The sequence below is a fragment of the Antechinus flavipes genome, chromosome 4 (genome assembly GCF_016432865.1).
Source record: "Antechinus flavipes isolate AdamAnt ecotype Samford, QLD, Australia chromosome 4, AdamAnt_v2, whole genome shotgun sequence".
NCBI classification, from domain to species: domain Eukaryota; kingdom Metazoa; phylum Chordata; class Mammalia; order Dasyuromorphia; family Dasyuridae; genus Antechinus; species Antechinus flavipes.
Window position 1 is genome coordinate 344,203,311 of NC_067401.1, and position 23,196 is coordinate 344,226,506.

The following is a 23,196-nucleotide window of genomic DNA, read 5'->3' on the forward strand; positions in this document are numbered from 1 at the left end:
TTATACAGGTATTAAGTAAAAGATTAACCTAAATTCTCTGTCTGAAAATCTAGTTATTCTATTCTTATTCCAACGCATATGTGGGACAGATAGTAAAGACAATCTTAGAGGTGGAAACAGAGACATTTAGTCCAACTTAAATTGTACTAAACTCTTTCTTACTGTCTCCTCAACTTTTTGACTACTAATTGATCAGGTTCGAATCTTGAGGGTTTGGTTTATTTGGGGGGGGGGATATTCTGGAAACAGGGCTATAGGCTTATTTTTTTAATATACTTCTACAATTTGACATTAATGCAAAAGGCTATATGCAAATTAGATATAGATATTCTGAGGAACTACAGGGAAATCATCTCTCCTATGGAAGTTATCTCTGGATAAAATAGAAAGTTCCTGTTCAAGCTGCCATTCCCTATAATATATGTCATTTTCAACTACATACTACTGTTATTTGCCTTCTTGTCTTCTTAATCGAGTATGAAAGATTATGGAATGTTTAGATTTTGCATAGCTTGGAGAAAACCTTTACTAGGGAATTATTAGGGAAAAGTCAGGGACTATAAGAAATAAAAAATGGTTTGCCTAAATAAGAATTTGTAGTGAGTCAAATTTTCAAAAATACTGTTGCTTCCTTTTGGACATTATCAAGGAATGATTTGACAAAAACCATAAAATATCTCATAACAGAGAGCAAGATAAATCTTAAATGGAGAGATCTGGGTTCTACCAGATGCTGATGAGACCTTACTGGCTCAGGAATGATTCTTAGGAGCTTATGTCAAACTCTTATCTCTGAATTTCATGTATTTAGTTCAACAGACATTTCTAGAGCCTTGAAAATAAAGTGAAGCTTGCAAATCACTGACTGATTGGCATAAGACATCATATAGAGGACTTCTTAAACTTTTTTGAACATGCATCCCATGTTCAAAGATTGAGGAAAACCTCTCCTACAGAGTGTGTTAGCTTAATATGCAATTAGCTTATTAAGCATGCTCCTTTCTCATTTACCTTTATTAGGTCATTGATCCCAACTAGTTTGAATCAGATTGGGGTCTGTGGTAAGACTGCAGTGAAAAAAAAATACAGGGACCCACTTCTGATTGGTTGGATCTACCTTTTACACAACTTTGTTGATTGTTATCATAATTCTTAGAATTCTAGATCTCTATGGAAAACAATCTTTTTTGTTAACCCATCCTGGGACCCATCCATTAACAAATCAAATGTTTACTGATAATAAGTCACAAAGAAAATTATTTTAAAACAATTCTTTGGTGTGGGTGGATGTATATATATATAAATATATATATGTAATTTTATGTATAATAATAAATAATGTATATAATTTTACCATTTTTAAAGACAAAAGCAAATTTGCATACTAATGAGACTACATATTTGTTTATTTTTACATAAAGAATTCAATCTTGGCAGAATATCATTTGATACCTTTTACTGTTACCAAATTTTTTGGGACTCCCACATTCAGTTATGCAACCCCATATGGATCATGCCCCTAGTTTAAGCAGCTTTGATATAGAAGAAAGATAAACTGTGTGACTCAGTGAGGCCTTTTTGAATTAAGACCAAAAAAGGATTTTATAGAGATACATTCACATAAAATATTTGTTCATGTCTTTGTTGGGGCAATGATAAAGACCAGGAAAAACATAGCTTTGCATTTTGCAAACATACCAATAAATAGTTGAATTGATTTTCAGATCAATTAGCTATATGAATTCATTCTAGATAATTATCTCAGGTCTCAGTTTTCTTATCTGTAAAATGAATGGATTGGATTAGATAACCTTTAAAGTCCCTTATAGTTTTAAATAGTTTTGTAGGATCTCTATTTCTGGATAATTCCTCTCAAACAATAGATACAAATCTTACAGGTTTTCTAGAATCCTCTGTGGGTCCAAATTACTGCTAGAATTCATGAGCCCCTACTGGTGTGCTTTCTTGTTAAGTCAATACATATTGCTGTAAGAAAATACGATTTGTTCTTAACAAAGACATTTAGTCTGAGACAGTAAAAACAGTTACTACAAAATATTGTCATCCTAAATAATAACAACAATAACAATGATAACTAACACTTAAATAGTGCTTACTGTGGGCCCAGGCATTGTGCTAAGTGCTTTAAAATTATAATTTTATTTGATCCCCACAACCACCCTGGGAATTGTTGTGTTGTATGGTTATTATCTCCATTTTACAGATGAAGAAACTGAGCAAATAGAGAGAAGTTTAGTGACTTGCCCAAGGTCATATACTGATAAGTGTTGGAGGCTAAACTTAAATTCAGGTTTTCTTGTTTCCAGCCAAGGTTATACAATTCAGGTACAACATTCCTTTTTCCTTATGGAATCTATTGGCACACTCTTCCCCGTCCTGTGCCTCTGCTAGGTGATTTGCTTAGTTGGGCTTCTTCTAACATCTACCATCTATCACTTCTAGACTGCCAGGGTTAGCACTCTTTTATCTAGCTCTCTTCTTTGCTTCCAGAGGTGCCATTTCTTGAAGCTGCTTGAACATTGCATTGCAGTGTCCATATCTGTGAGGAGAGTGGATGTCTCTGCGGCCTGCTGGATATATTGTCTCCTGCGCATCAAGCAGTTTTGCTCTCAAGTAGCACGGCTAACAAGAAGGTGGAGAAGACAAAGAAATCCTGTTTTTTGCTCTCCACAGGGGTTGTACTTCTTTACCATCAGAAGACAGTCTGGACTTCTCTGTCATGACCCACAGCCTCTGAATCCTGGAAAATGATTTCATCTCTGGAATCCATACTTTGAAAGTACCCCCCCTCTACTGCCCATCCCACATAGCAGTAAGAAATATATGTTTTTTTTATTATAGCTTTTTATTGACAGAACACATGCATGGATAATTTTTACAATATTGTCCCTTGCATTCAATTCTGTTCCAACTTTTCCCTTCCCTCCTCCACCCCCTCCCCTAGATGGCAGGCAGTCTCATACATGTTAAACATGTTAAAGTACATCTTAAATACAATACATGTGTACATATCTGTACAGTTCTCTTATTGCACAAGAAATACCGGATTCAGAAGGTAAAAATAACCTGGGAAGAAAAACAAAAATGCAAGTAGTCCACATTTATTTCCCCATGTTTTTCCTCTGGGTGTAGCTGATGCTGTCCATCATTGATCAATTGGAACTGAATTGGATTTTCTCATTGTCGAAGAGATCTACTTCCATCAGAACTGATCCTCATACAGTATTGTTGTTGAAGTGTATAATGATCTCCTGGTTCTGCTCATTTCACTCAGCATCAGTTCAAGTAAGTCTCTCCAAGCCTCTCTGTATTCATCCTGCTGGTCATTCCTTACAGAACAATAATTCCATAACATTCACATACCATAATTTATTCAGCTATTCTCCAATTGATGGGCATCCATTCAATTTCCAGTTTCTAGTCACTACAAAAAGGGCTGCCACAAACATATGTGGGTCCCTTTCCCTTTTTTAATATCTCTTTGGGATATAAGCCCAGTAATAACACTGCTGGATCAAAGGGTACGCACAGTTTGATGCACAGTTTTTGAGCACCGTTCCAAATTGCTCTCCAGAATGGCTGGATGTATTCACAATTCCACCAATAATGTACCAGTATCCCAGTTTTCCCACATCCCCTCCAACATTCATCATTATCTTTTCCTGTCATCTTAGCCAATCTGCCAGGTATCTAGTGGCATCTCAGAGTTGTCTTAATTTGCATTTCTCTGATCAATAGTGATTTGGAACACCCAAGAAATATTTGTTGATTGACTGACTGATGCCACAAAACTTCCTAACTTGGACTCATTCTAACTTTTACACTCTTAAGTGCTGTTTCCAGAGCTTAGCCTTAGTAGCTTTGAAGGGCCTAGTCAATTCGCTCATCCAGGAAGCCTTCTTCAGGAAACTTTCCTAGTCTTCCCTCCTTCTTTATAAAGTAACACCTTATTTAGGCAGCAAGGTGGCACAGTGGATGGAGTGCTGGGCTTGAAGTCAGGAAGATTTATTTCCTTAGTTCAAATCTGACCACAGACACTTAATAGTGTATGACTCTGTTTGCTTCCATTTTCTCATCTATAAAACAAGCTAGAGTATCTCTGCCAGGAAAATCCCAAATGGGGTCACAGAGAATAACAACAACAACAATAACCTATCAGACAGCTGTGCTTTGACTAGATTAAAACACAAAGTAGTATGAACAAGATCTAGTTAAGGTACCAAAGACATGTGTCTATATGTCTATAATCTGTATACACTGTAAGTGTATACAGCCTATAAACTCATTAAGGACTAAACTGAGATTCACTTTTCTTTCAGTATTCTCAGCCCAGAGTTTACCTTGATTAATGATATAGCACTGGCCTCAGACGAGAGATCCCATGTGTTCCAAGATCCCCCTTTGACACTGGCTGTATGACACTGGTCAAGTCATTTAAGTGTCCCTTTTCTAAGTTACCAGTTTTTCTTGTGATTTGAGGTCATTTAAGGATCCCTGAGATCCTTTCAGAGGATCCACAAGGATAGGTGAAGTACTATTTTCACAATAATTCTAAGATGTTATTTATCTGTTAGATACTCTTCTGTTTTCCAACTACTTATATTTGAGGACAGATTTTCTTCACATATATCAACCAAACAACAAATCACAAGACTGAATGCAAAAGCAGAGTTGTCTCTATTAAGCCATATATTAAAAAGATTTGCAGGAAAAAAAAGTAAAACAATGACACTTTTTTCACTAAATTTTGGTTTTGGATAACAGTTAATTTTCACAAAAATATATGTAATATTTAACATGTAGCATGTAATAGGTTTTTGTTATTTTTAAATAAAATAGATTTTTAAAAACTTATCAATTTTCATAACTAATATGGTAATCTTTGGATATAACTCACACAAACAAAAGCTCTTTGGTATACTCAATAATTTTTAAGAATGTTAAGGGATCCTGAGACCCGTTTCCAGACTGCTCTCCGGGACCAAGGTGCTAAGAAATTGCCCTGCCCTTCTTTCTCATTTGGGAGTTTTCTTGATCAGTTCTCATCTGGGAGTTTGTTTTATCAGCGGAACCTTAAGTCCTAGTCACTATGCCCAGGTTCGCAAATGCTTGTTAAGTAATTGATCAGAAACTGTGGTTCGTGTCCCAGGAAAAGGATCACAGTCAACACCAAGTTAAAACATTATTGTCGAATTAACATAGCAAAACCTCATTTCCTCTCTTTTTCCTCCCCTTTTCCCCCGGCAATAAATCAGCAGTGGAGAAAATCAATTTTAGAAAGACTAGAAAGAACTAACATTCCCTCTCCTCGCCCCGATTTCTTTGACTCGAGGCAGTGTGGACTCTTAACTGATTAAGAACAAACTATAATCAGATCAACCCCATCGTACGACAGGGATACTTGTAGAAGGACCAAGCAAAGAGGGCTTTCTTAGGGGAGTGCTGAGCAAAAGAGCACGTCTGCAGTACTGCCCTTTGTCCTGTAGGGAACACCACCGCCCCGCTCCCAGGCTCGCAAAGGAGCGGAGACTACCTCCTGACAGTCAGCGCGGGACACTCTGGCCCACCCGCGCAGACATCTATGATTCCCTTCCCCCCCCCACCTCCGCCCCTCGACACTCCCCCACCCTCCCCACCCCCCCACTTAGTCCATCCACCTTCCTAGCCTTTCCGTGGCGGCGGCTGTCCAGCCGCCAGGGGGCGCGCTCGCTGTGCTGCTACTGCTGCTGCCGCCGCCGCTCTCCGACCTGCGCTGCCAGATCGCATCCGCCATATTGGCTGCCGCAGCTGCCGCCGCCAGCGCTGCCGCCGCCTTTGCCTCTTCCTCCTCCTTTACAGCCGCCGCCGCCGCCCTTTGCTGGTTCCTGTGTCCCGAGCGGTGGGGAGGAGAAGCGGGAGCCGGTCGGAGAAGGAGGAGGAGGAGGTGGAAGGGGGTGGAGAGTGTGGGGATAAGGAGGGAGCAGAGGGTGGAGAAGAGAGGCCAAGCGCGGGGCGGAGAAGAGCAGGAGCCGCGGCGGCTCGGCCCCTCCCCCGCCCGCCCCGGCTGCGCTTCTGTTCCCCATCCCGGAGCTCTGCTCGTCCCAGCGGCCATGCCGAGGCCTCGCCGTTCCTGAGGGAGTCCGACCCCCCACCCCCACCCCTTCCCTCCGATTCCCACCCCGGCCCGCAGCGTCTTCGACCGCTCCCTTGGGCGGCCCCTGGCCCAGTCCCCTCTCTCTAGGCCGCCGCCACCGCCTCTTCCGCCACCGTGCGCTGGGGCCTTCGCACCAACAACATGGAGGCCGTGAAAACCTTCAACAGCGAAGTACGTATGGCAGGCCGGTCCCCAGCCTCCTTCCCCTCACCACACGGGAAAGGGCAGCGGGTGGGGATCCGGGCAGAAGGAGTATGGTCAGGGAGAAGAGGGGTGCCTGGGCCGCCCCTCCCCCTCAGCCCACGGTGGGAGGAGGGACCCTGAGCTCTGGGTCGGGGAGGTGGATGGGGGGGCGGGGAGGGCTGGAGGCTTTTGGCGCGTCCACTTAAATGCCCTTGGGTTTGGAGTGGAGACCAAAGTACCCGACGTTCCCCTAAAACTGACGGGGTTCGTTTCTAGTAGTTAATTCTTCATTGCCATCCTTATTCTCTGCTCTCCTCTCCTGATTTCTTCCCCTCCCCCGCCCTTCCCTAGGACCAGGCTCAGGGCCCCAGGGATCTTGATGGCTCAAACTAGATAAAGGGATTGACTTTCCAGGGGGGTTACTTTAAGCATCGATTGAATCTATCACGGGGGTGGCGATAGGTTGTGGCCCCATTACACGTTGTGTTTATTACTGGGATGCTGTTGACTAGGTAACGTACCACCCAGAGAATCCTGCAAATGGGATGGAGGATAGGGAGGAGAGGTTAGTTTACAATCCCTTCAATCTTTCTCTTACTTCTCTATCCTCTACCCTCTAACACACACACACTACAATTAATACGGAAATGGTGAGAGCGGCCTGTGTATCACTGTGCCATCTAGGGAGGAGGATGCTGAGGTAGAAAGTAAAGGCATCTCACAGGGGGTGCCTCTGATATAATGGTACCTAAAGGTTATGTGACTGTTAACTAAGCAGGCTCACTTGGATTGTGGTATTTTCATTATCTATTTCACTGATTCAGCTAATTTGAAGAAAGTCTTGATTAGATTACTGAAGAATTGATTTTGTTATAATTAAACTTGGAGAAAAAAATTAAAGGCAAGCTTTTTGTTTAAAAATACTAGATATGTACCAATTCAAATAAATATATATATATAAGTCTGGATGCTTTTGCTTACATATATGCACATGAAAATCAAATGCTATATCAAGAGATCTGTGTATGTAAAAAAAAAAATTGCACCTTATCCACTTTTAGGTGCCTAGTTTGGCATTTATTTTGGAAGGAGCTTAATTTCTCTCACTACATGTAACTTGTTACATGTTACAAGTAAGGCAAACATTTTCCATAATATTAATGCTAACCTATATGTCCACTCATTTCTATATTTTAAGTAAAAAGGAACTTAAAAAGACCATAACAGCTTAGTTTATTTCATTGTTTCCTCTTTTTAAAATTTTCCCATTTGGTACTGGAAAATATGCTTTTTTGTTCATTTAGGAAAACAGGCAAAAATGAAAACTCTTGTAGAAGCAGTCTTTCCATAGTAAGATAGAGTGTAATGGAATTGTTGGGAGAGGGGGGAAGCTACTCCTAATTAAATTTTTTTAAAGTCAACAAATATTTCTTAATCACTTATGTGCAAGTGCTGAGTCAAAAATTGACTGTTTGATATTTTATATTCACTGATTAGAGGAATTGAAAAGTTTTATTAATCACAGAACTTTAAGTATTTTCTTCCCAAGTTCATGATTACCTCGTGTGAACACCTATATTTAGAAGGTTTTCGTCGACACTGGATAGTGTTATGTAAAGCCTTGAAAGCATCGATTGAAAAATACAAATACCATGTACTGTTATTAATATTTTAATATGTTGAGGGAAGAAACAATAGCTTTAAACAGTTTTTCATTAGTGTTTGCAATATGAAATATTACTTTAAGAATGGGGAAAAAATTTACTGAAACTCCCTTTATTTTCACCTAGATAGGATAAAAACAAGTTGCTCATAGATGTGTGAGGATTGCCAGTTTGTCTCAAAAGATTTACACAGGTTGTAGGTTGCTTTAACATAATAAATTTAACTAAATGGTTTGCATTTCTTATAAGGAAAAGTCAGAAACAGACCTTTAAAACATTAAAGGACATAATTATATAAGATATTTTAAATTTTCAGTGTAGCTACAAAATAGTGATGAGATAGTTGATCTCTAGCATTTTTCAAGGATTTCAAAGCATCTCTTACAACCTATGTACAGTTATTTGGTAACAAAATATTAAAAATTTTTGTTTTCCATTTGAAAATGAGATAAAGTTGAATTTGGATGAATTTTAAAAATTAAGAATAAAAATTAATCTGGTCCCAGAGTAACAAAGTATTATAAATTTGAAAAATATTTCTTTTATTGAAAACTATAGGGGCTGCTGTTATTCCTTGAATTTGAATTCAGTTTTCATGAACTGTTCTTGACACATGATACATTTCACTGTAAAAATAAAGTTAGTTGTGTTAAGTGAATTTTTAAATACATTTTAAAAAATTCTTTTCACACACACACACATTTTAAAATGTTATTTTGGAAGATATCTATTTATTGGGAGTTTTCCTTTAAATGTAGACTTTAGAAAGTTTTCTTTAATCTAAATTTTATGATTTCAGTCAAGTTTTGACAAAAGAAATGTGCTTGAGTGCAGTGCAAGGTGCAGAACCTTAGTGGTCAGAATTTTATCTCTAGCTATAAACTGGAATATAACTTTAATTATTTTGGATTTAAAATCCTGTAGATGAAATAAATTGAAAATTAAAAATAGAAAATAGCTACATTGCTTCCCAGTCTTTTCAGTGTCTGACAGAATACTAACACTCTTTTGGAATAAAGAATAAACTATTTATTCACAACTAATGGTAGGATATACATTCTTATTTTGAGGCACTTGGTAAACTCCTCCTATTTGTCCTGTCTTTTAATGGTATTGAGGCCCAACATTTGATTGATCATTGTCTGTGATATTAGCTAGTTTTGACGTAAATTAAAATTTCTAATAATTGCTATTCTGTAAGGGACATTCTCCCCAGTCCTCTTTCCAAATTGATATGGGGTAGGGTCAAAATATTTTAGCTAAGTTAGTGAGCAAAATGATTTCTATAATCCACTATCTGATTGAGCCATTGTAACAGTTGCATGTGTGTATGTATGTATGTGTGTTGGTATGTTTTTAGGGGAGGTTATTGTTGTTGCAATAGGATGAGGCAGTCATCTGGGGGCCAGGCTTTTGTTTAAAGGTGTTTCACATAAGGGACTATTTGAATTTATGGTCCCTGAAGATTCTTCTTGATTACTGATGATATAACATGGCTATATGTATTTTTACATATAAAATGCACATGCATTGCTCACATATCTGTATGCTTATTCACATGAGCACACATATACACACAGAGCTGTGTGTTTGCACATGATTGTATGCATATGTTATATGATAGTACTAACTAGGTGCAAGTTATTGTGGTGGGAAGGTAAAAGAAAAAGGTATGGTATTTGCTTTTCATTTCTTAGGATTATGGGAAAACACTTGTATAAGTGAAACAGTTTTGGCCGTTTAAAGTATGACTAATTGAATGAGTTGGGTAGGCTTAGTCGGGACCTTTACTTCCTCGAATATTACCGCTTTAAGGTAGCTAGTTGTTGAGTTTTTGTTCCTAGGAGGATTTCCAAGATAGTGTGAACTCAATTTCATCTATTTATTTTTTTTGCTGTTTTTATTTGTTCCTTGTTTCTCACTGCTTTTAGTACACTGGGTTGTAGTCTTAGTTAAGGTATAAGACATCTGGGTTTGTATAAGTTAGGAAATATTTTAGAAATGTCTGGAAGTTGGTTTTATTTTTGCATTTATTTTAATCTGAAAGACAAAATCTAAAGATCCCTGAGGACTTTTGGATTCTTTGAGTTTTCAAGATTTTTTTCTTATAGGACCTTTAAGTTATCAAAGACAGCTTAATATTATGGTTACTTCTAGGCCTACAAACTCCAGAACCATCATGGCATATGATATTTCCCTTTCACTTCCCACTGCCTTGCTGTCTTTATCTTCACAGCTATGCCCAAACTATACCCTATCTCCATTTCCATAAACATAGTCTGTAATGTGTCTTTAATTTGGGTATTTTTCCAGGGTATCACAGTATCTACAAATGAATTGATAGAAAAAATGTACAACAACAATGAACTTACCTGCTAGGGAACATGAAATTTATATGTAGTTTATGCATTAATATTGCATATGTAGAAAAAATTCTGAATACTGAAATTTTGAAATCATTTCATTTTTCCTTAATTTCATTATAGTTCATGAGTCTACAGCAAGTTTATTAAAATGATATGGGAATGGAATGATTCCAGTTTATGGATTTTTCTAGTTTGCTGAAGGCTAAAAAAAAAAAGTTCTACATTGTTGTATAATCTAAAAAGAATTAGATTTGAGTTCAAGAAACCATAGTCCAATCCTATCTCTATAACTTGAATCAAGACATCTCATTGGGTCTTACTTTTCTCATCTGCAAAATGAAAATTTGAATTATATGTCTTTTTCTTATCAGAAGATTCTTTGATTTGAAAATATACTTTATTATTTCTTTGATTGTGAATTCTATACCTTAGTTATTCCAAAAAAAAAAATTGGGGGGGGAGGGAGGATAATATAATACATGGAGAATGGTATAGAGTATTGAAACTGGAAGTTAAAAGAATTCTGGATAATAGTTGGGAAAGAATTCCTGAGGTTAAATGGTAATTTTTCTTTTCTGAAATTAGAGTATTTAAATTCCATTTAATCAATGGTTTTACAAAACAAGATTTTAGTGTATTTAAGATTTTAATACATTATTCTTTCATGGGTCAGAAGGGTTTTTTTTTTTTTTTTGGTAGTTTTTTTCTCCAGCATAAAATTTATATGGAGTAAAAACTTTTATAATGTTCTATCAACCAGAAATACTTTTTCAGTTCTGCCATTATAACTCCATTTGCAATAAAATAATTGTTAGATAAAGATCCTGAAATACTGTAAGGTCCTTAAATGCCACCTTAATATTGCAAGAAAAATTAAATTGTGTTCAACATAATTTCATGTTAAGTGTATTTTATTGCATTCTAAAATTCTAAAAATTGGTAATCCAAATATGGCACATGGTAGTTTCTTGCATACCAAGATAATTGATTAACTGTAACATTCACTCATTGTTCCAGATCAGTACAGCTTTAGTGTCTTTTGGGGGAGGGGTGACATAGGGACTAAAGGAGGACCTCTATACTGATTAAGAATGAGTGATGTTGCTTTTGACAACTTTAGATTTCTCTTTGTAAAACTAGTTTTACTGCCATTGGGTTTATTTCCAGCTCATATGGCTATGTCCTTGAACTTTGGCTGAGCCCCCTGAACTCCTAGGTGAGGTCAATGTGTAGGTTTATTTTCTCAACATCTCTCTCTGCTCCTCTCTCTCAGGATTGTGCCTCTACTCCTGCTTGTACAGACTGCTTTTTCCAGCAGCATGGACACGAGAAGCATAGTAAGACCAATGCAACCCACATAAGGCAGACCATATGGAAAATGTTGGGTTTAGAACTAGTAGTAAGATGGTACTTTACTTATATGGGCACTAGTTGGGAAATGGAAGACTCTAACTTTTATCATTTAAATATAACAACAATTGAGGGGAGGATATTCAGGAAATTTGTTGTGTAATTTCTTTTTTAAAATATGGGCTAAATTCAGGAAGAGTATTGCTACTTAATAGTGATATGTGAATACCTGCAAATACTTGTTCTCTCTGCTTGCATTCTTTTCTATAACAACTTTACTGTTCATTTAGTTGTTTGATATTCAATATTAATATGCATTTTATCTTTGGTGAAAATCTGCAAAGATGTCAGACTTCTTATTGAAGTTCACTTCAGTATTACTTTTATTCAATACTGGTAAAGCTGTTTGAAAATCCAGTGAAGGGATGGGGAAATGTTTATTTCCTAAAATTGCACCTTTCCTGTTTTTTTAAAGAGTTGTTTGAAGTATTGATTTTTTTTTATTACAGAAAAGCACATTGTATCACAAGTATTGTGATGAGACATATTTATGAGAAAAATTAGCAATGAACTACTGTTTTCCTATAGGAAGCTGTTTAATTAAAATTTTCATTGGTGTAGAGAACTATTTTGATTACATTTGTTATTTTTGTTGATGGTTTTATTTTAGATCATTCTAATTTATTTTTTTAAAATTTTGTCAAGGAATGATTTTAGATTTTCTGTTACATGGCAGTATGACTGCACAATTTTAAACTTAGAGAATATATGTAGTATGTCACTTAAAAACATGGGATTATAGAGTTTTGAGAAATTTTCAGGTTCACATATACCAAATTCATTCTTTGCATTAGTAATTCTTAATTTTAACATTTGATTGAAAAGGGTGGTCATAATACTATTTGAGATTGGATTTCCTTTCACCCTTTCTTATTTGCTAGGATTATATGGAGTTAATGAGTATGCCAGAGCCAGTTTATTTGTCAATTAAGGAATCTACTATAAGATAGGAGATATTTTATTGTTTGGTGCTGATGGCATTATTTCCACTGCCTGTGTTGGCATAAATCTCTCTGACACTCCCAATATATTAACGTACTGTATTGTTACTTCCAATCTGCCTATGGAGATAATGTCTTCATTGGTATGTCCTATTTAGGGACCAGGTAGATGATACTAGACAATAAATGTGAGTATTGGGAACACTATTTTGCTTTAAGGGAGAGCTGTCAAGTAAATTATATAAAGTTATATTTTATGGCCACCTAGTATATTAAGGGGTGGTTATACTTGATATTTTTTGAAGCCTCACAGTGATATAAAATTATTGCTTCAGGAGATATTGTGTATTTATAAATAATGAGAATGATACTTCCAATTAACATGTGAAATTAAGGTCAAATGAAATAGAATGTAGCACTTTGCAAACCTTAAAGTCTTAAGTCAATACTAGATATTGTTAATAAATGAGGGTACTTCTTATATCCAAGTGTTAAGGTGGGCTAATTTAGGAGTTTGGAAGAATGAAGTGCTAGATTAAATTTTAGTGTAATTTAGGCTTGTTTTAGTTTCTTCAAGTGTTACAAGGAATTTGGTCAGCATACTAACCTTTAAAAGAGATCACATAGCATGGTGGATCGAAGTCTAGTGTTGGAACCAAAGGATGTGAATTCAAGTCTTCTTTAGACGCCTAGCTATATGGCTATAGGCAAATTACTTCTAGTTGATTCAGGGATTTAAAGTAATGGATGTGTGTCACTCCTCATAGTGAAAGTTTCCTCCACAGATGAAATCATAGGTCCAGCACTGGCTTAAAAGAAACCTTGGAAATGTTTTTATTATATTTGAGCTAAATCTTAGTAAACTATTTTTGAACTTCAGCGTGAATGCAAAAGCTGAAATTTTGGCTAGTAATAGCTATGTCTACTATTATCTATATGTTATAATTCTGTTATTCATGTAATATTTGAATGATCTCAATGTTATAAAATAAATTCAACTTTTAATTAGTTACTTATTTATTGAAATGGTTTTTGATAGGACACAATATCAGCATGAAGTCCAAAGTGTCTTAAAACATTAATTTTCATTGTGATCTTAAATAATCTGACCTTTTTGGCTACAACAAGCTATCTATATCATTATTAGTAGTAGTAAAGACGGTTCAGTGATCAGAACTACTACATAAGTCATAATAAGCATAGCAGTGATAATAAATTATTTCACCCTTGTTTTGATAAATGTTAAATTTGTTCATTTATAGATACTTTTCTACAATTAATACCTTCAGATTCATTATATTTAAGTATCTTGTTTTTCCATTGTTTAAAAAGTATTTTTTATGTTGGTCAATTGGTACTTTGTATTTTAAAAAACCGATTTTTGACTTTTTATTGTAATCATCCCAGTAACCCTCCTTTTTGGATGACCACAAGGCAGCTAAATGGTGTTATGGAGAGAGCATCAGACCTGGAGTCAGAAAGATTCATCTTCCTGAATTTCAAATCAGGTCTTAGTAGCTGAGTGATCCTGATCCCTGTTTGCTTCAATTCCCTTATTTGTAAATTGAGCTGGAGAAAGAAATGCAAACTGCTCCAGTATCTTTACCAAGAAAGCTTAATAGAATCTGGGAGAGTCAGGCAGGACTGAAAGTGAATGAATGAATGAGGATATTCAGGCATGGCGTGATTAATCTATTCCTTATGGCTGATGAAAAAAGAAGGGAAAAAAAAAAATTAGGTCTTTGCTTGTATTTTCCCTCATTGCTTTTTTCATTCTAACACAACAGGCAAAGAGAGAGGCAAAGTTAGTAGGGAGAAATTATACTTTTAATTATTTTTTTCTGACTTTAGCACATGGAGTGCTGGACTTGGAATCAGGAAGACCTGAATTCAAATTCTGCCCCATGTACTTTTTAGCTTTGTGACTGAGTAATTCACATAACTTCCCTGAACCTCAGTTTTCTCATTTTTAAATGGGAATAATAATACTTGTCTCATAGGATTGTTGTAACATCAAGTGAGTTAACAGATATAGCGGGTATTGCAAAACCAAGTACTATATAAATGCTGTTATTTTTCATGGATTCTCTAGATACCATATTTAGATTTTTTATTAATGTGGCACTATAACAAAACTTGATTTTAGTGAAAAATATGGATTACTAGTAGAGATTATTGTAATAGATTCAGTTTATTAATATCTTGTCCCTTCTCTTACAATAGTGCTAATAATTTATGAGTTGTCAATGCTGTTTCCAGTAATATTGATGGTTTTTCAGTAATCTATGCACATTATCTTATCCAGTGTTGTATGGAAAAAATAATAATCATCTAGTGAATACTCTGTGCAGATAACTATTCTTTGTTGGTAGAGATAAAAAGTTTAGATAAGTTTTTGGCCTGGTGGATAAGTGCTCTGTAAAGTTGAGTGGGGATGAGGATCAGGAAATGCTTTGTGAAAGATCCCACTGTTAATAGTGAGCTTTAAAGGATGACTAGGTGTAAAGGAAAGGAATATTTTAGGCTAGGGAGCAGGAAGAGCAAGGATGTGAAGACTGAAGAATTCTGAAGCACTGTGGGAGATTAGGATGCACAGAGCACTGTAGTTTGGCTAGAGTAGAGAATGTTTTGATGAGAGGAATATAATAGAAGATAAGAAAAGTGAGGTAGTGCCTGGTTGTAGAGAGCCTTCCTTCTCACGGTTTCCCTAGTTTGTCTTTTAATCTTATAATTCAACCTAAACTGCTCTCTTCAGAGTCATTATCATTTTCTTAATTACCAGGTCATATTATGACCTTTTCCCACTATTCATTCTTGACCTCTCTGCAGCTTTTGATACTGTTGATCATTCTCTTCTTGATGCTTTTTTCTCTAGGTTTTTATGACATTATTCTTCTGGTTGTCTTCCTATTGTCTGAATGCTTTTAGTTTCCATTGCTGGATCTTCATGTGATATCTACTAACCATGAGTGTTCCTCAAGGCTTGGGCCTCTGCTTTCTTTTCTTCTCCTTCTATAATATTTCAGTTGGTCCTCGTCAGCTTCCATGGATTCAGTTATCTCTCTATGAGGCTGTTTCTCGGTCTACATATCTATTTCCAACCTTTCTGCTGACTTCTAGTCTCCTATTAGACATCTCCCAACTAGATGTTCTGAAATGCTTTATTCAAAAAGCACTCATTTTCCCCCTAAAATCTTTACCTCTCTCTAACTTCATTATTATTCTTCCTGTTCTTTAAGGTCAAAACCTGAATGTCATCCTCATTTCTTCATTCATTGTCTCGCACATCCAGTCTCTTGCCACGGCCTGTTGATAATTCACCCTTTGCCTTGTCACTGCTACCATCCAGTCTCTTAGCACCTCACACCTGAACTTTTCCAGTAGCCTTCTGGTTGGTCTCCCTGCAGCAAATCTCTTCCCATCCTAGTCCACCTCCCTTCAGTGTCAGGGTGATTTTCCAGCACTCTTCCTTCTCCTCTCCCTTCCTTTATCCCTCATGCAGTGTCTCCTCATCACTTCAAGGTATAAATATAAAAAATTCTGGCATTCAAAAACCCTTATAAGCTGCTTCTACCTCACTTCTTTCATTCTTACATATCTCTACCCCACTCAACATACTCTTTTATTTACAAGACTGATTTCTCTTGCTCTTCTTTAAGTAATAAACTTCATCCCTATTCTCTGGGCATTTTCACTTGCTCAGAAAGCTTCCTTCAAGTTCCAGGTAAAATCCTACCTTTTATAGAAAGTTTTTTTTGATTCTTCTTAATTCAAGTGTCTTTCCTTTGTTTTTGTTTTTGTTTTTGTTTTTGTTTTTTCTGATTTATTCTGTACCTAATTTGCATGTATTTATTTGCATGGTGCTTAATAAACATATATTTACTCTGATTCTGAATACCAGAATAAGGAGTTTTGAGTTGTTTGGCAACATGGATCCAGTAACATTTATTAATCAGAACACCAATATGATCTTATCCATAAGAGAAGTTTTTCTGATCTCAATATGAAGGATGGATTTGAAGGATCAGATTATATTTGAAGTATTATTGGGTTTAGTTCTGGATGCTACATTTTGGAAGGACTTTTATTAGCTGGAAATCTAGAAAAAGATGGTTAAGAGACTTAAGTTCATGCCGTATCATATGACTTTGAGAAACTAAAGATGTTTAGCCCAGAGATGAGACTTAGAGATAATATAGGTGCTTCAAATTTGAAAGGCCTCATGTGAACAAGTTTTATAAGAACAATAGGCAGAAGTTGTAAAGAAATTTAATTTAGATTTATATTAATTAGAGCCATCTGAAAGTAGAATGAGCAGCCCTGGAAATACTGAGTTCTTACTCAGTGGGGTTCTTCAAGGAGAGTGTGAATGACCATTTGTTGAATATATTGTAGAAGAATTATTTTTCATGTATGGGTTGAATTGGATTGTCTTTAAGGTTTCTTCCAACTCTGAAATTTCCTTCTATTGGCTACTATAGGGAGAGACTGTGGATCTTTTTAGCACAGGTGTTTGGTAGTAAATGATTGTCTTAGGCCTTGAGAAAGAGAGGAGGAAGAGTTGTTGCTGACTTGGACTCACTAGAATTAGGTAAGCACTCTGGTGAATAGAAGGAAATAAATTGTTTGTAAAGGGGTTGAATCTTTGATATTAGGTTTAGTATTGTTGTGCTTAAAAAATTGTTGTGTTTTTAGAAAAAAATGAAAGTCATGGCAATTGGTTCCATCATTTCTTGGCAAATAGATGAAGAAGAAATAGAAAGTGTAAGATTTTATATTCTTGGGCTTATGGGTCACTGCAGACATGAAATTAAAAGACACTTGGTCATTGGAAGATAAGCTATGACAAATCTGGACTGTGTGAAAGAGACATCACTTTGCCAACAAAGTATGGTCAAAGCTGTGGTTTTTCCACCAGTAGTTTATGGCTGTGAGATTTGGATTATAAGGAAAGCCAGGTACTGCAGAATTGACACTTTCTAATTAAGGTGCTAGAGAAGACTTTTGAGAGTTCTTTGAACAGAATCGGTCAATTCTTAAGTTAACTTAGGCTACTCTTTTGGAAGTACTGAAGCTGAGATACTCTGGCCATAATGAAAAGAAGGGTTTCCTAGAAAACATCCTGACATTGAGAATGATTGAAGGCAAAAGGAAAGGGGCAGCATAGGATGAGATGATGGTGTAATGAAAGCAACAAACATGAACTTGGATAGACTTTGGGAGATAAGGGAGGATAGAAGGGCCTGGTATGCTATGGTCCATGGGATTAAGCAGAGCCAAATCTGACTGAAAAGATTAACAGCAAATGAAAGCATTAGGCCTAACTGATTTGATAGTTATCACTCACTTTGTGTATAAAGGGAGGTTACCATGCATTTGATTTTCTTTGACTAAAAAAGTTATCTTCCTAGCTGCTTATGATCAGTTAATACTTTGAATAAATGTAGATGTATTAGAACTTTTGATTATGTATGCTATGGGTACTATTTGAAAATGCTTATTTTCGAAGGAGATATGTTCAAAGAGGATGTGTGGTTTTTAATCTTATTGTTGAAGTTTTTCTAAATGGAAGAAGAAAATTGTGTTTTAAATGATGTGACATTTCTGAAGCTCATTGAAATCATAAAAATAGCATATTGCTAACAGGTCTCCTTAAAGATTAAAGAAAAACTTCAATTTCTGAAAAATTGATGTACTATGTATAGAAGATAGAGAACTGGGTAGATGAGGAACCAGGAAGATGTAACTTCAACTCTTGCCTCTGATATCTAAATGGCTCTGTGACTGAGCAAATCACTTAACCTCTCAATGCTCTCTTCTGTAAGACAGATAAGATATCTACTTACATTAGTGGGAAGATGTATGTCTCATCCTGAGTAATCTACACTAATGAAGTATCAGGTCTAGACTTTATACCCCATGAAAGGAAAAATAAATTTGCTTTTCCTGTCATGTTGGAAATGTATCTTATCTAAATCTTCTGTAGTTAGAATTTTACTATTATAAATTGCATCATGGGTATGCAGTACTCATCATGAAACTTGACAGATTTATGTCAAAATATGTAGTCTTAATTGAAAATTTTTCTGTATTTTATTTCATTTTCATCTTATTTTACAATTAAACATTTGGCTGCTTTTTAAAATTTTGAGGGAAAATCTGCTTAGTGACTTCAGAGAATAATGTTTGACCACATTGCCTAAATGTAAAACCTAACCATGTAAATCTGTAGAGTAGGGGTCCTCAAACTACGGCCCACGGGCCAGATGCGGCAGCTGAGGACATTGATTCCCCTTACCCAGGGCTATGAAGTTTCTTTATCAAAGTTTTTGTTTTTACTATAGTCCAGCCCTCCAACAGTCTGAGGGACAGTGAACTGGCCCCCTATTTAAAAAGTTTTCTGACCCCTGTTGTAGAGGATGTGTGAGGGAGAATTGACCAATAAAGAAAGGTTTATCCTTAAATAGAAAAAAAGACTTCATGTACAAATGATTTTGGAGAAATGCAGTTTCAAACTGACCAATGTTAATTTCAGAAAGTTCTTCAATCACTAGAAGAGAACAAGTTGTATTTGAAGTGTCAAAGAATCAAACTATAGAATTCTAATGTCAATTTTTTTTTTTAATGTAGGATTGAATTTTAAAAGATGTTCATTGTTGTATCTTAGAGGCTTAAAAACTGTTTGCTTAAATAGGTAAATAATGCTCTGTATTTTTACATTATTGGTTTTCTTAGCAAAACAATTTTAATAGCTAATACTAAAGTTAATCAAACCAGTTAGACTAGTTAGCTTTTCCTAATATCACAGATTTTTAGTTTGTGTAGTAGGCATTTGGAATAAATGAGCTAACTGAATCACAAGATTATAATTATTATTTAAAATTCAGTGATTGTTTTTGTTAAGGATTATAAACATCTTAAGAAGTTATTTTCAAAATAGCTTTTTAATTAGCTATGCCCAAATTCCCCCCCAAATTATTAAATTTATAGCCTTCATTGTCCTTTCTTAAATAGCAACATACTAATTTATCTAAATCTCTTATTGATGAAATCTTTTAGGCCTTTTCTGTTGAAGGAAAGAACCTTGAAAGACAAAAACTACTTGGTAATTGCTTAGTCTAGATCAGTGGTTCTCAAAGTCTAGTCTAGAGAATCCTGGGGAATCTCTGAAACCCTTTTAGAGGGTCTACAAATTCAAAAATAGTTTTTATTTCCAATATGGTAAATGTCTATAAATATAACCCAGATAAACAAAAATGCTTTGGAGAGATCCTCAATAATTTTTAATAGGATAAAGATACTGAAAACAAAAGTTTGAGAACCACTAGAATGGTCGTTGTTTTGCAAAGTCTAGTTCAGGGATGTAACCCTTTTAGAGGATCTATGAGCTCAAAATTATTTTGTTATTCTAAAATTTTAAAATTTTAACCTACTAGTGTGGAATCAAGTTTTCTTGGACAGTAAACTATTAGAATAATTATAATTAATTATCTATACAATAAATTCCTAAGGATTTTTCCAATTATTTTTGATGTCTGAAAATTTTTGTTGGGTTAGTACTTAAAATGAATGTGCCATCAGCTAAGATTTAGGGCATGGTCATTTGCATTTATTGTGAGATTTGTCTTAATAATGGTTAAAAATCAGGGTTCTATGTCTGCAAAAATAAATAGATTATGTAAAAAAAAAGTGTTAAAATCTAGATCAAATCAAGGAAATAAAATTGAAGTTTTATTTTCTATCCAACTTAAATTTACTTTGGCACAAGAGCTTCTATTACTTGATTCATTACTGTTTTTGAAAAATCACTCTCACCTATTTATCCAATAGTAATTTCTATACCAGCTTGTGTTTTCAGTATGTAATCTGGGAACCAACAAAGCATGACTGGTGATGTTTATCTTTTTCTGAAGTGAAACTATTAACATTTGCTTACTCCATAGAACCTCCTTTTCTCCTTTAAGCTATGAGTAGCTCCTGCTATACTCTGTGCCCTCTGGGAAGACCTCTCAGCTGGGAGGTTTATCTTTGAAATTTTTTTTGGAAAATCAGTAAGATGCTCTTCTGGTGTCCTGTATTTGATGAATGTAAGAATGTAATTGTCACTCATTTATGTTTTTATATAAACATGATTATAGTCATGCATGTATAATTATGTATGTATGTATATATACATACACACATAAATATATATATGTATATCCAGCCCATTTATCTGGTTATGTTCCAAATTAAAATTTAAAAATTGTAAATTTAGTATTCTTAGGATCTAATAATAATTTTAAAAATTTCTAAATTATTCCAAAATATTGAGTTAAATGTTTTAAGGACTAAGTAAGTTACATCATGGTTGCTAAGCAGATTAAAATTTTGCTTAATATTTTCCTAGGATACTTATATAAAATATGAGCCCAAACTACCTATAATGGTTTTATTAAGCACCTACTATGAGTCAGGTACTGTGTACCCTATACCATGAACCAGTGTGGCTACTAATTAACTATAATGCTGATGTTGTGGTAGATTTAATGAAAATCCATTTTGGAATAGAATCCATATTTCTGAGATGTCTTGGTTTTACAGTTTATATGATTGATTGTTAAAAGCTCTTCTCACTTTGGCCATTTTACTGTTGATCCTGTTATATCTAAGTTAGGTAAAGGGAGAAGTAAGGAAAAGTATGATTGAGATCTGTAAATTTGATACTCTTATCTTTCGGGTATTAGTGGTGAGGCAGTTGGAGTTAAGTGACTTATCCAGAGTTACACAGCTAGTAAATATCAGATGTCTTAAACTGGATTTGAATTCAGGTCTTCCTGACTCCAGGACCAGTTTTTTCTATTTACTGCAGTTTTTTAGCTGCCTGATACTCTCATTTTTAATAAACTATCTGCTTTTGAGGAAAACAATTATGATGTCATAGATTTCATACTTAAAACAGGATCTTTAGAGAATCCAATTCCCATATTTGACAGATTAGGAAAGTTAGGTTCAGGCAGTCCTTTTCCAAGTTTGCACAGGTTGTAATAATGGATCTGGGATTTGAACCCAGATGTGTAGGTTATATTTACTAACTTAGTTGTCTGTCAACATTCATTTCCTCCTGAAACCACCAAAGGATTAGGGCTTTGACACTTGTAGCAAACATGAGAATAGTGAGAAGCCATAGCACTATAAAATAATATTAGAAAAGTGCAGCAATGTGTGCTTTATTATGGGAGTGAACCACATTAACCATTTCATTAGTTCCTGAATTATTTTGTAGTATAACATTTAATCATGGTAGTTGCTTTGGCTCATCAGTTAATTAGGTTCAGTGTATTGGCTTAAAGTTTGTATATCCTATAGGGAATTATGTGATCTGTTTTTGGAAATTTCCCCTTTAAAGTGGTTAATTTTTTTTTTTTTGTTCAGTTCTTAAAGGAATGTTTAAATTATTTGGAAAATTGCCAGAATATTTTGTTCCTGGATAATGCTGGATAAATGGAAACATAAGTGTATTCTTAGGGGCTGTCTGAAATTTTCTGTCGTCTTCCCAGTAATACATAAAGTCGAAAACAATTTAGTCATAGCTTAGACAATTTAGTCTAAGCTATGACTTTCCGCCTCCTAAAACATAATGTACCATTTCTCTTTTTCCTCTTCTGCCTACATTACTCTCTTTTCTCCACATAAAACCTCCCATTTCCCCCTAGCATAATCTTACAATCTAATGTACTTGAAGTTTGTAAAGCAGTGAGAATGTGTGTGTGTGTGTGTGTGTTCATTACACACACACACATGAAAAATGCTTCAGTTCTATGAAGATTTCACTTAGTTTGGATAGCAAGCTTTTTAGTAATATTGAGCAGATGACATAAATTCATGTCAGTTTTAGAAGAGAATGGTAAAGTTAGTGAGGTTTGGGGAGAGAACAAAATTTTAGGATAGGCTATTTTGATGATCAGTACTTTGAAAATGCTCATTTATTTCTTCTATCCAAATGCAGTGTCCTTACTAGAGGAAGAAATGTCCTTCCTTTCCAAAATGAGCCTTCCCTCCTGGTGAGACAATTGGGATTAAGTGACTTACCCAAGGTCACACAGCTAGGCAATGTTAAGTGTCTGAGCTCGCATTTGAACTCAGATCCTTCTGACTTCAGGGCTGGTTCTCTATCACCTGTGCCATCTGGCTACCCCAGCTCTCTGTACTGTTGCTGAATTTGATGTGGATATTCTAAGAATAGCCCCTATAGCAGCTCAAGACTCCTAAGTCTGCCAGTCTCAACTTCCCTGCTAGCAGTGATCACATTTTTCACTCTTTTATCTCTTCCTGAAGTGCCATTCTTGAGGTGTTGTCCTCTTCATTATTTTTCCTTCCTCTAGCAGATATTTTGCTGTAGTCTGCTTATTTTCTCTACTTTTTATACCCTTATATCCTTGTTCGCACAAGGGCCTAGTCTCCAGGGTAATGATATTTTTTCTGTCTTCATTTTGCCT

General features: G+C 35.5%; 1 protein-coding gene across 7 annotated transcripts in view; it reads left to right on the forward strand.

Annotated features, from left to right (window-relative positions):
* The first annotated feature begins 6,189 nt into the window (after positions 1 to 6,189).
* The window catches only part of SCAF8 (SR-related CTD associated factor 8), a 265,897-nt gene continuing 248,890 nt past the window's right edge, over positions 6,190 to 23,196 (forward strand). For 6 of the 7 annotated variants that reach the window (XR_007953657.1, XR_007953658.1, XR_007953659.1 and 3 more), the window contains exon 1: positions 6,190 to 6,325. Coding sequence is in view for 4 of the 7 variants with exons in the window: in XM_051997983.1 (XP_051853943.1) it covers positions 6,296 to 6,325 (30 nt within the window). In the remaining 3 variants the exon portion in view is untranslated. Of the gene's footprint in view, positions 6,326 to 11,640; positions 11,705 to 23,196 lie in introns of all 7 variants that reach the window. The other variant, XM_051997986.1, reaches the window with a different exon arrangement.